The sequence below is a fragment of the Erigeron canadensis genome, chromosome 1 (assembly GCF_010389155.1).
Source record: "Erigeron canadensis isolate Cc75 chromosome 1, C_canadensis_v1, whole genome shotgun sequence".
Classification (NCBI taxonomy): Eukaryota; Viridiplantae; Streptophyta; class Magnoliopsida; order Asterales; family Asteraceae; genus Erigeron; species Erigeron canadensis.
In genome coordinates, this window is record NC_057761.1 from 44,813,673 (window position 1) to 44,825,856 (window position 12,184).

General features: G+C 32.6%; 2 protein-coding genes across 2 annotated transcripts; one reads left to right on the forward strand and one right to left on the reverse strand.

Annotated features, from left to right (window-relative positions):
* The first annotated feature begins 1,869 nt into the window (after nucleotides 1–1,869).
* On the forward strand, nucleotides 1,870–7,677 carry LOC122585931 (BTB/POZ and MATH domain-containing protein 4). Its single transcript, XM_043758047.1, has 4 exons — nucleotides 1,870–2,483; nucleotides 4,003–4,345; nucleotides 4,982–5,258; nucleotides 7,196–7,677. Exons 1-4 carry the CDS (start codon nucleotides 2,092–2,094, stop codon nucleotides 7,387–7,389), a joined length of 1,206 nt encoding a protein of 401 aa, XP_043613982.1. The 5' UTR covers nucleotides 1,870–2,091; the 3' UTR covers nucleotides 7,390–7,677.
* A 1,925-nt stretch (nucleotides 7,678–9,602) lies between these two features.
* LOC122582802 (RHOMBOID-like protein 13) lies at nucleotides 9,603–10,949 on the reverse strand. The gene has a single exon (XM_043755240.1). It carries the CDS (start codon nucleotides 10,640–10,642, stop codon nucleotides 9,848–9,850), a length of 795 nt encoding a protein of 264 aa, XP_043611175.1. The 5' UTR covers nucleotides 10,643–10,949; the 3' UTR covers nucleotides 9,603–9,847.
* Nucleotides 10,950–12,184: the final 1,235 nt, after the last annotated feature.

Consider the following 12,184-nt stretch of genomic DNA (forward strand, 5'->3'; position numbering starts at 1 on the left):
AACTTGATTTGAAGATATTAAACTGACTAATATAACATTTATATGTAAATACTTATTGCATTAATAAAACATAATAGAACATTTCCAATCAAAATTAGAAATTTAAAATAAGTATTTAATGGGTTATTTATCTTTAAAAATGTTCAATACTAAATATGACATCATAAATAAAATAAAAACCTTTTGAAAAAAAATATAGAGATGTCAAATAATACTTCTTCTAAAAATAATTTTAGTAGACAATTCTCTTTTATATAATTAGACTAATTAAAACACATGACAACATTTTATGTTTGGATTAGGATATTTTAAAGTTGATTCAACTCTATAGGTAAAATTAAATCCATGTTAACCATTGGATTAAATCTAATGGTCATGATTAAAATTTGATGTTTAAATCTTAATTATTGAATTTAATCCAATGGTTAAAGTTGATCCAACTTTATAAAGTTGGATCAACTTTTTACATTTTTGTATGTTTAGGTTAATTAGTAGTTCTATTTATTAAGCTTCTCTATAAAACTCTTATTGTTATATTGGATAACTTTTGTTGTACGTAGTTCCTTATTAAGACCCCGTAATAAGCTAATGGTTAATGAAGTTGTTTGTAGACGCAATATATATTTGGGTTTTCTAGATCTTTTCTACGTTGTTTCTCGATTTCCTAAACCAAGATTTAACCTCTCTCCCTGATTTTGACACGTCTTAATTTATAAGCTTCTAAGGCAACCAATAGATGGGGTGCATGGTTTGGGAAATCAGGAGTTAATAAGTTTGAAGCCGGACTTTGGAAAACCTAGATATATTGGTTTTGAGAAGCGAACAACTTAGCCAATGCCTACTTAGTCATCTAGTTAGATATGCTAATTTTGATATTATACTTTTATAGAAAGTTCTTCAGTAGGGGAAGTTTTCATATCTTAATGTTTGAGACACTTTTGGCATCCGGTTCCACTAAATTAATGGGTTCAATATAAAGGTATCTATGATTATGTTAGATCTCACATTTTCTATATCCTAAAGAGACTTTATAAATTATTGTTGTCAAAAATGATAAATAGTTTTTTAGCTTTTGGGTGACCTAATGCAAAAACATAAATGAGTCTTATATGATGAAGAAGTTAAATTTTCTATAGATATACAAAACAAATGTAACAGTTTTTTATTAGTTTACTAATTAAATTTACAATCAAAACTTTGATTAAAAAAGTTATCAATTTATTAATAGTTTTTTAAATTTGTCTAAAATCTTATATACTTTTAATTTGTCTCTTTCAGGTCATCAAACTTTTTTTATTTCCATTAAGTCATTAAAAAGTTGTTAAATTATTCCATCTAGATCATTGAATTTTCAAAAGATGTTGATCATGATGACATGACTTATGGCATGTAATCAACGATTTTAGGGCTCATGCACTCCAAATTCATAAAAACGATTTAAGAAACAAACGATCGTGATAATTTCAAAGGTTGAAGTGATTTTCATTAAAATCTTTTAGTGAACTAGTATGAATAAAAACGTTTTTTAGATAAGACAAGTTAACAGCTTTTAATGACCTAATACAAAATAAAAAAAAAAAATCTAAAAACAAAATTGAAAAATAAATTAATACTTTTGAGAAAAAGATTTATCAATTTCAATCTTCTTTCCACACATTCTTTGAGGCAATATTGTTTGGAAAACTCTATACTAAAAGAAAAAATTTTATAAAAAAAATCAACTTTTAAATTTTATGTTTTGAGTAAAACTATTTTATAACCCTTAATTGGTTGATTTACTAAAGCCCAAATAAATAAATTTAAATAAATAAAAAAACCTATAAAGTTGAAAACACATCATTTCGTAACCAACTTTAATATTACGAACGGAACACCTAATCTTTCCTTATTGATGCGATGCATATCTAACCCCCCCAAATAGATCTCCAGACACAAATTAACCACACGTATTTAAACAATCATCATCATTCCCCTAAACAAAAGCTTCCAAATCCAATCCAATTAAATTTCCCCCAAATTACAAACCCTAATTTCCATGAATTCAAATTCCCCCAAACCCTAAATAAAAAAAAATCCAAGAAACAAAAAAAAATGTCAGAAACCAACAAACCAACAGCCCTAACAAACTCACCGACAAGTTCCCGATCCATAACCGAAACCGTAAATGGGTCCCACAGGTTTGTAATTCAGGGCTATTCATTAGCCAAAGGTATGGGGATTGGAAAACATATAGCTAGTGATAATTTTACTATAGGTGGCTATCAATGGGCAATTTACTTTTACCCAGATGGTAAAAACCCTGAGGATAATTCAACTTATGTGTCGGTTTTTATCGCGCTTGCGAGCGAAGGTACCGATGTTAGGGCGTTGTTTGAATTGACTCTTGTTGATCAAAGTGGGAAAGGGAAACATAAAGTTCATAGTCATTTTGGTCGTTCGTTGGAAAGCGGTCCGTATACTTTGAAATATAGAGGCAGCATGTGGTATGTCTGCTTTTTATGTTTTCATATATGTATATATATATATATATATTGATGATACTGACAATGCCATAGCTTATATGAAGTGTTTTAGAGTTGATTTATTATGTTGGTATGATAAAGTTTTAGTCTTTTTTACGTTTTACGTTTTGTTCGTTATGTTATGTTAATGGGTAAGGAAATTAGTATGGAATGTGCCAATAGAATTTATCTTTGTTTGGATTAACAGGGGATTTTGCCATGTTGGTTTCATGTGTTTATCGTTGTGTGAAAAAGGAAATTGTTTGTGATTTTTTTGGGCTATATGAATAGTCTTGGGATTTTATTCATATTATACCATTAAATTTAGTGAATTAAGTTGCCACACATTGGTCTGTTGCAGTAATCATTATATTATATCATAACGCTGCACATTTGTGTAACTTACTTTGTCATAAGTTAATGATACAAGTGCATAATCCCATTAGGCATATTGGTTTCTGCGCTGCAATTCCCTTGCACTGATTCTTGATTTTAAAATAGAAAGAAAAGAAAGGAGGGGAATGGAAAGGATAGAAAAAGAAAAGAAATTATATACATAAAAGGCATCCTTGATCAGAAGAGAACTCGGGAATGCGATGTACCATCTTATAGAAGACATTTGGCGATGCATACTACCTGCATCATCCTAAGTATGTTCCTGGCCTTGTACAGGATACCTTTGCAATTAGTTTTCCCTTAGTATATGCTGGTTACTTGCACGTGAACTAGTCCTGCGAACCACAGTCTGAGCGATATCAATACGAGGAAATTTCCCTTCATCTAGAGGAAACTTAGTTTTTAGGCTGTAAAATGAATTCAGTAGTATCTAGTATTTTACCCTAGCTAATAAATCAAGAACATATGTTCTCTATCACAATATGCTTATTGGAATTTTACCTCACTGCTTAAGGTGTTAAGACTTATCATATATTTGGGTTAAAATATTTGTTAGGATGTAGAACATTAGGGAAGTAAGCTATCTTTATCATCCCTGATGATTTTTAATTGTCAACTTAAATTTTTACAACAATCATATCAGCCTGTTTTGTCTCATTGTCTGAAATTATATAGGGACTCCTTGACATGAACCTTTCTGGTGCTTGATATAAATGTGAGAAAGTCATGGAGTGTGTTTCAAGCTGTTTAAGGATCTCCATAATTGCTTTTCCAAAAAACAATGGTGTTGTATTCACATTGACCTCTGGCGTGATTTTTACCATTAGTCTTAAGATCTAACCAGCCAAGGCGATGCAGTCAAGAACCCTAAAAGGGATTATACAGTGTTTGAACCCAAAGCTTGTTTTCAAAACAGTTTCACATCTGATGCTGTTCATTCTTTTACTTTTTGGTTTATTGTTTTACTATTTATTTAAGAAATAATGATTATTGCATTCTTTAAGTAGTTCATAGTAATTTCACAGTTTACAAGTTTTCATCAACTATCAGATTTTTTAAAATCAAATTCAGCTTACCATTTTGGAATTTGGACTCTTTTGACCAGGGGATACAAGCGGTTTTACAGGCGAGCAATGCTAGAAAGTTCAGATTATCTCAAGGACGACTGCTTGAAAATTAACTGTACGGTAGGAGTGGTTGTTTCTGCAACAGAAGGCTCTAGGTTACATTCAATCAAAGTACCAGAGTCTGATATTGGATCGCATTTTGGTAGCTTGTTGGAAAATATGGAAGGTGCGGATGTTATCTTCAATGTGGCTGGAGAAAAGTTTCATGCTCATAAGTTGGTATTGGCTGCTAGATCCCCCGTATTCCGTTCTGAGTTTTGTAAACAAGAGGGAGATGACCAGGAGATTATTGTTACTGATACGGAACCAAAGGTTTTTAAGGTAATTGTACCATACTTGCATTGCTATTGGTATAGTGGAAGAATTGTTGTGTGTGTGTATGAAATTAGGAATAAAATCTGTGTCAAATGGATTTAGTTGGACCAATTCTTGGTCAAACAAGGGTTAGTGTTATCTCTTTCTAATGAATTCATTTAGGCACTTGCTCTTTCACAAGTACCTCCAAACTTCCGCAAGTACTTTCAAATTACTGCTTCATGTCTTCTTTTTTGTATCATATCTTGTCTCATCTCATCAATAATGGCTGCTTACCAGAATATATGTTCCTTTTATGCTCCTTAACCCTGTGCTCTTGAGATTGATTTATAAAAGAAAAGAAAAGATTAGAAGATAAGTTTGCTTCCTCTCAAATTATCCCAAATATGGGGAGAAAATTTTTTAGACAAAAAACAACTAGATTACCCCTCAAATCATATCATTTCTCTTCTTTTCTATCTTAAAAATAAACTCAAGAACACAACTAGTTTTATAATTCATTAGATTCCTTTCTTTTCTTTCTTAAAAAAAACTCAAGAACATAGTGTAAATGATATACCCATTTTTGGTACTTCATACGTAATACGTATGAAGTTACTATTTTTATCCCCACCTTTTCTGAAATGTATCATAATGCAACAGGCTTTGCTCCACTTCATTTATAAAGATGAACTCATGGAAGATGAGTTGGCTACTTCTAGTTCTCCATGTGAATCCAATTTTTCTGAAACATTAATAACCAAGTTATTAGGTGCTGCCGATAAGTATGATTTGGCCAGACTCCGACGTATGTGTGAAGCTCATCTCTGCAAGGATATATCTGTAAACTCTGTTGGTAGAGCTCTTGCGCTTGCAGACCGTCACCATGCCGTACAATTGAAAGCTGTTTGCCTTAGATTTGCTGCTGAAAATCTTGCAGGTTCTTTTTCATCTCTGTTCTGTTATTATTTCTCCTCAATCTGGTCAATCATATATGTGACTTCACCGCTACTTGAAAGTTGAAACAAAATTGCTATGTTTTTTAGTCCTCCCATCACCTGATACTGGTTTCCAGTATTAATAAGCTATTTTGTTACTAGTAAGCTAGTATCATACTTGTTTGTCGTCATTATTGATTATGAGTAGTGGTGGTACCTCTGAAAACTGCTCAAGAGCTTTAGTATTCACTAGCAGGTCAATCGGAATTGTGAAATATGCGACCTTTTAATCATATTGCTTATTGAACATATGAACTTGTTAGGCTATATTTGCTGACATGTTGTCCAAACTTTAATCAATAAATCTTAGTTGATCTTCTGTGGAGTTCTTATCTCAATTGCTTGATGTAGGCAGAACTTGAGAAACTCAGAAGCCTAAAGAGGTTTAGAACAAGTGTAAAATGAGTTGCATACTTTCATTTGTCATGACTTCCTATCTAAAGCTAGCTCTGGCAATGTATAACCTGATGTCTGTTTAACTTTCTCCTTACTTAGTCACTATTCTAGGAAACCCAGTTTAGTCAACCAACAAAACTTCAATATCTTCGTTTTTAGTTAGGAACAAATGGGTAGATTGTGTCTCAAATACCTCGTCATAGTTGCCAAAAGAAGTATACCCATGCTATTGAATATAGTTTCATCAATATAATATTACTAAAACATGTGTGGAGAAAGTTGTTCTAGCAAAGATCCATCTAATAGCAAGATTGTTGTAGCTAGATCGTTGACCATTGAAATGTGTCTTTGTGGGGTTTTCTATCAACTTAAAATGGGTAATTGTGCTGCCATTCTTCTTTCAACAAATTTTACGTCAAGAAGCCTGTTTTTTGAATTTGAGAATCTAGTTTCTGACCCTAAAAATGTGAGGTTTTGCAAGATAGTGAGGTTTTGCAAGAACTCCGATAGGTCTCAAGTGGTTCTTGATCTTAATAAGCTTAAAATTGTGAGGTTTTGCAAGAATTTTTGTAGTCGAGGCAGTTTGAACCTGATTTGAAAATTAGGCCGCAAGTCTTACCATGTCTCGTGAATTTGATATTAGATGTTTATTTCCTAACATGCTAGTAACGGAAATCCAGAATTTACCAATTAGCAATTTAAAAGGGAACTGAAGCATTAACAAAGTACTCATCCTCACACTCTCCAAAATCTTTTTTGGAAACCTTGATATCTAATTAGCATCAAAGGTTCTAAGATATTATTGTATTGAATTTTTTTTTAAAAAGTGATCTGAAGATGGATCATGGAAGCGCTAATAGTAAGGCTGTACTAGGCAAGAAAAAAAAACTCCGGGTTACAATTGGATCTGGGTTATGGTGAAACATGAAGCGACGAGTGCGTCAAAAGTCATAATGGAACATAGGACTGGAGTGATTTGTAAGTGGATATAAAGATCTGTAAAAAGAGTACATTGCTAGAGTGAAGAACACTACACGTTCATTTAGCATTAAGATGTGGCTTGCGGAAGGGATTACTCGTATATGTGAATAGCATCATATAAATGAGAATGTTGTGCAGAAGCAACTAGTTGTGAGTTATTGCTTGGTTCAGGACTTGAGATAAAAAGAAAAAAGTTGGGTAAGTCCGTAAGTAGTATTTTTCTTGGGAACTAGAATTTGAGGTCACACGTAATTACCTGGAATTTTTTATAATATATTGAAGAAGCTTCCCACACACAACCATCCTATAATATAATCACGTGAAGTCCCCTCTTGCGGGTTGGAGTTTAAAGGCATTTTTTGAATTTAGATGCAATATTCTTTGCTAGTATTTGTGTAACTTATAATATGCATATATACAATTATACATGCAGATTCAAACAACTTTCTATGTATGTACCAACTTTCTTTCTTGCTTTCTTATTCTTTCTTTTTTTATATAGCTGTAATGCGATCAGACGGGTTTGAGTATCTTAAAGAAAATTGCCCGAGTTTGCAGTCTGAAATTCTGAAGATGGTAGCTGGCTGTGAAGATGATTGTAGCAGTGGTGGCGATGGAGCAAAATCACGAAGTGTTTGTGCTCAACTTTCTGATGGGGGAGACACAAATGGGAGGAGGGTAAGGCGGAGGACTTGATTATGATTATGGTCATAAAAGTTGATTGGTCTGTTACTTATTGAAGAAATTTAGTGGTGTTCGGGATGTGGGGAAGTTTGTGAACATCATGGTAAGAGGAATTGGTTTAGAAATGGATATGATGATTGTTGGGCTTTGTTTTTTTTACCTTTTTTTATTTATGTTTTATGTTTCTATTTTTTTTTCTTTTTTTATGTATAATAGTATTTGTGTAACTACAATGAACATGTTGATAATTTGAATTTGTACCGGGAAATAACACAGCTCTTGGTCAGATATATTAGAATATACACGGCGTTGTGACACAAAAGCAACTAAGATGAGCATCTTGATAAGCTTTGTATTTGTACAGAGAAATAACACGCCCTTGGTCAGATATTAGGATATACATGGTGTTGTGACACAAAAGCAACTACGAATACGATGAGCATCTTGAAAAGCTTTGTATTTGTACCGAGAAATAACACACCCTTGGTCAGATCTTATAATACAATGTTGTCACTCAAAAGCAACTACAATGAACATGTTTGATAGGCTTTTGTATATGGACTGAGAATAAAACGGCCCTTAGTCAAAAATGAGAATACACACTACTGTCAGACAACAAGTAACGAGTATGTTTTATAAGCTTTGTATCTGTGTCGGGATATAACAGGCTCTTGGTCAGATCATAGGATACACGGTGTTGTCACCCAGAATGACAACACTGAAGTTTTGCTTTGTCGTTAGAATACCATGAACCTGTTTTACCTGTAGTGCCACAAATTAACATTTAAATATCAGAGAAGACATACACACACACTAGCAGTATCATGTTTACCACATTCATTGATTCAGGCCACATGTCCACCATGCAGTGACGACGGCATGCAAGGCTCTATCATTATGTAGTTATGCCTCCAAACTGTGTACTTAAAAGATTAATCCTTTTTCTGTGAAACAATATCTTATAATCTTATATGGGCAGCCAATCCTCAACAAGTGAATAGACTTTTGGTAGACCTTCCACATTAGAGGAATATTTGCTTGTTAGACTCGAAAATAGATACGATATATTGTAGGCAGTTTTAACATATCAGAAGAAAGGTGAGTTTTGTATGTGTTCTAATATATTAATGTCAAAAAAGTGGAAGTACATTCTGTAAGTGCACAAACATTTAAAAACGGATGACGTTTTTACTGTTCAAGTTACCCGGGAAGGGCAAGTCTTCCCTGACCACCCCCAAAATTATGCCTAATGGGATTCGAAAACTACATCTCTTCAAAAGATTTTGAAATGTTAATCACTATGGGAAACATAAATTTTTTGGTTCAATACAAAAAACTTTATAGGGGATACTTGTAGCAGCTATAGTGAAAGCTATCCCTATTATAGCAAGACGATAAGATCTTGGACCCTCAACATATATGCAGGTTGAGGTAAAATACATTATAAACAACATTTTTTCTTCATGTGCTAATATCATCTAGGCTCCTTGCTGAAACGCCTATTCTATTTTTGAACAGGAGGAAAAAGGTTCCAAATTTCTAATATTCATTGTGAGGAATTCGTTTAGTGCTTTATGCTTAACTGCTCACACTTCCCAGGGAAGACTAAAACGATTTCACAATGATGAATCACTGAATCAGAAATTGAAGCTATGATAGCAATCAACACTCACTTGTGCACTTTCCCTCATTTTGAGATAACCTGATGCAACATTTTCATTCTTATTTTCACAAACAAGATTTTCATTCTTATGATCATTGCGATATGGCGAGTCAAGAGATAATCAGGTGGTGAAGTTATTAAGTAACTTCAAATTTATCTCCATTTTCAGTACTCTATAAGAAACTTCTTACCTGCTTATCCTAATCCAGATATTTAGAACATCAATATCAGAAAATAAATATAAAAAAAAACTGTCCAACACTTCAAACTAGTTATCATGGTATCCAAATCCCATGTTTGCCACATCTCAAGTTTGTTTATTGGTAGATTAGAACAACATTCAGACATATAAAAACTAGTTCCTACATTCCTGCCTTGATGAAGATGCTCAGCAGCAAAAAACTGCATAATGCAAAATTCTAGGTGTAACTACTCATAACGAACATTTAATAATTGTTATATAAACATTACCTCCTGGTGAAAACTAAGGCACTCACTAAGTCAAAAAAAAATCAACGTATGAACAAAAATATCTATGCAGGAAGAGGTACACAGAGCAAGATGTAAAATTTTATTCTGTATCACCATAAATAACCAATTCTAATATTGTACACATAACTCCAAAGGCATGTATAAGTTTACAAAAACGCCAGTTTCCTCGCAAGCTTGTCCAAACCAAAGTTCTACTGTGGCAACAATGAACAAGACTACTTCTCTAGGCACATATACGAAACTAACATAAAGATTATAAGCATAAATCAGAATGTTAAAGCGAATAGTCAAGAATTACATGCCTTTTCACAAGTACTATACAAGTTCATCATGAGCCTCCAAAAGGGAACTCATTTGCAACATTCGGCCAGTACCCGGCAATGTAGGATCAGTAACGGATTCAATCTCAAGAAACTCAAAATCATACGCACCACTTTGCTTCAAACTGATAACAAACACAATCACCGTCCATCCCAACATAGAAACCGCCCAATAATCATTGATCCCATGAATCAAACCCCACGCAATCGAATAGCCAACAATAATCCCAGACAAATGACCCAAAAAACTCGCTTGTGGAACAATAATCGAAGTAAATATCAACGACTCAAATGGAGCAAAACTAATGGGCAACGAAAGAAACCCAAAAAGATTCAACTTTGACGACGGTTGCTTCACTGCAAGTATCGTCATCCAACCGAACACAACACACGAATACCCAACAGCCGTAACCCGTCTAAAATACTCAATCTTGAACCTACTGATCAAAACATGATAACTTGCCAAAACAAGCAAACCCGATAACACAACCAACACAAGCGAATATCGAAGATAATAACTAACACCTAATCCCAAATGGCCTAATTGTTCAACAGCACCAAGGCTCCAAAGTGCACTCATATTAAAAACTAAATGAACAACACTTATATGTGAAAAAGCAGATGTTATAATTCTCCAATGATGACCTTCAATTGCAGTTTCATAACTTAAGCCTACATGAGAGTAACCAATATTTTTCTTTTGTATATAAAACCAAATTAAAGTGCACAGTCCTATAATACAGCTAGTTGCAGGCTTTTCAAGAATTTCATAAAACAATGGTTTTCCCATATTTATAATCTACAAAAATAATAAAGATTGAAACTTTATAAACATTTATTGGATCTGGGGTTTACCTTGATGAAACCCAAACGGGAATTTTGTAGATCTTGATTAATGGTGGTGATGATGATATAGAAGTAGTGTTTGTTTTAGTTACTGAAAGATTAGTCGGTGATGCAAATAGAGATTTCTAGATTGTTTGTGTACCTTGGGTTACCAGGAAAAAAATTGTTGTTATGCATTGATGATGGAATAGAATTACGGGACAAATAATCGATAAATCTATTAATATAAACGATATCCGAAAGAATTTAATGTTGCTTACTAGAGTTGGTATAAAGAAATGAATATATTATAACGTATCACATCACATAGTAATATTCGAATAGATTAAGCTTAACTTTTTCTTTTTTTAGATAAAACAATTACTAATAAATCATTTTTTTTATTAAAAATAATAATAATAATAATTTTTACTATATTATATAGCAGATTTTCCTTAAATTTTCAACATTGAACTTGAAATTTTCAATATTGATTTTAAGTACTTCTCTAAAATGTCTCTGCTATCTATTCTATATTTATCTAAAATAGCTATAATACTTTTTTTCTCTCCTCAAATCTCAACCAATCATCTTTTTTCCCTCTTCTTCATAAATCATTTATTCCTCCAATTCATTCAAAAAATTTTATCTCAAAAACTGTACATCGATAAATTATAAAAGTTGTATGAGTGTTCTTAAAATTTCATGCTCTTTCATTAGAGATGTCATTCGATATACTATCGACAAATTTTTAAATCCGAGGGCGGAGCCCGTACGGCTAAGACATTTGACTATCATACTCTATGACATATCAACTCCTATAACTTATCATACTCTATGACCTAAGTATCACCCCGCCATCTCACCACCGCAACGCACGGATACTTGCTCTCGTAATTTATAATGAGCTAATATTATTTTACATGTATTTAGAACATAAAATTGATAAAAGGTGTAGTTATAAAAAAAAAATAGGAGACCTTTATTTTAAAAACTCAATTTTTAAAAACCTTGAAAACTCTAAAATTGTGTATATAAATAACATTTTATTTTGTTTATTCATATGTGAAAAGTTATAAAAATATATGTTGCAGAGGAAAGTTTTTTTCAAAACCTTATATATACCCGTTTGATTACATGTGAACAAAAACGTAAACATATTAATTCGCAGGTTCACAAAAGGCTATTTTGAAGGTTTTTAAAAGCATTTCGTAATAGGCCTAAAACATGCCTAATAAATTCTATAAGTGACATATGGATACCACTCATTCTCTTTCTTAATCTACACCTTTAATCATGTCACATGTTAACCCTAGATTTTTAGGCACATTTCTTTAGGCTTATTATTTAGGCATATCAATCATTTTCTATGAATAAATATGTGAATAAATTCGTTCACATATGAACACATCAGGTTATGGTTAATATTACTTATATTCATGTGTGAATAATTACCACATAAATCTTATCCCATAAACCAATGTTTAAGTTTTTAAGGTCATGCTAG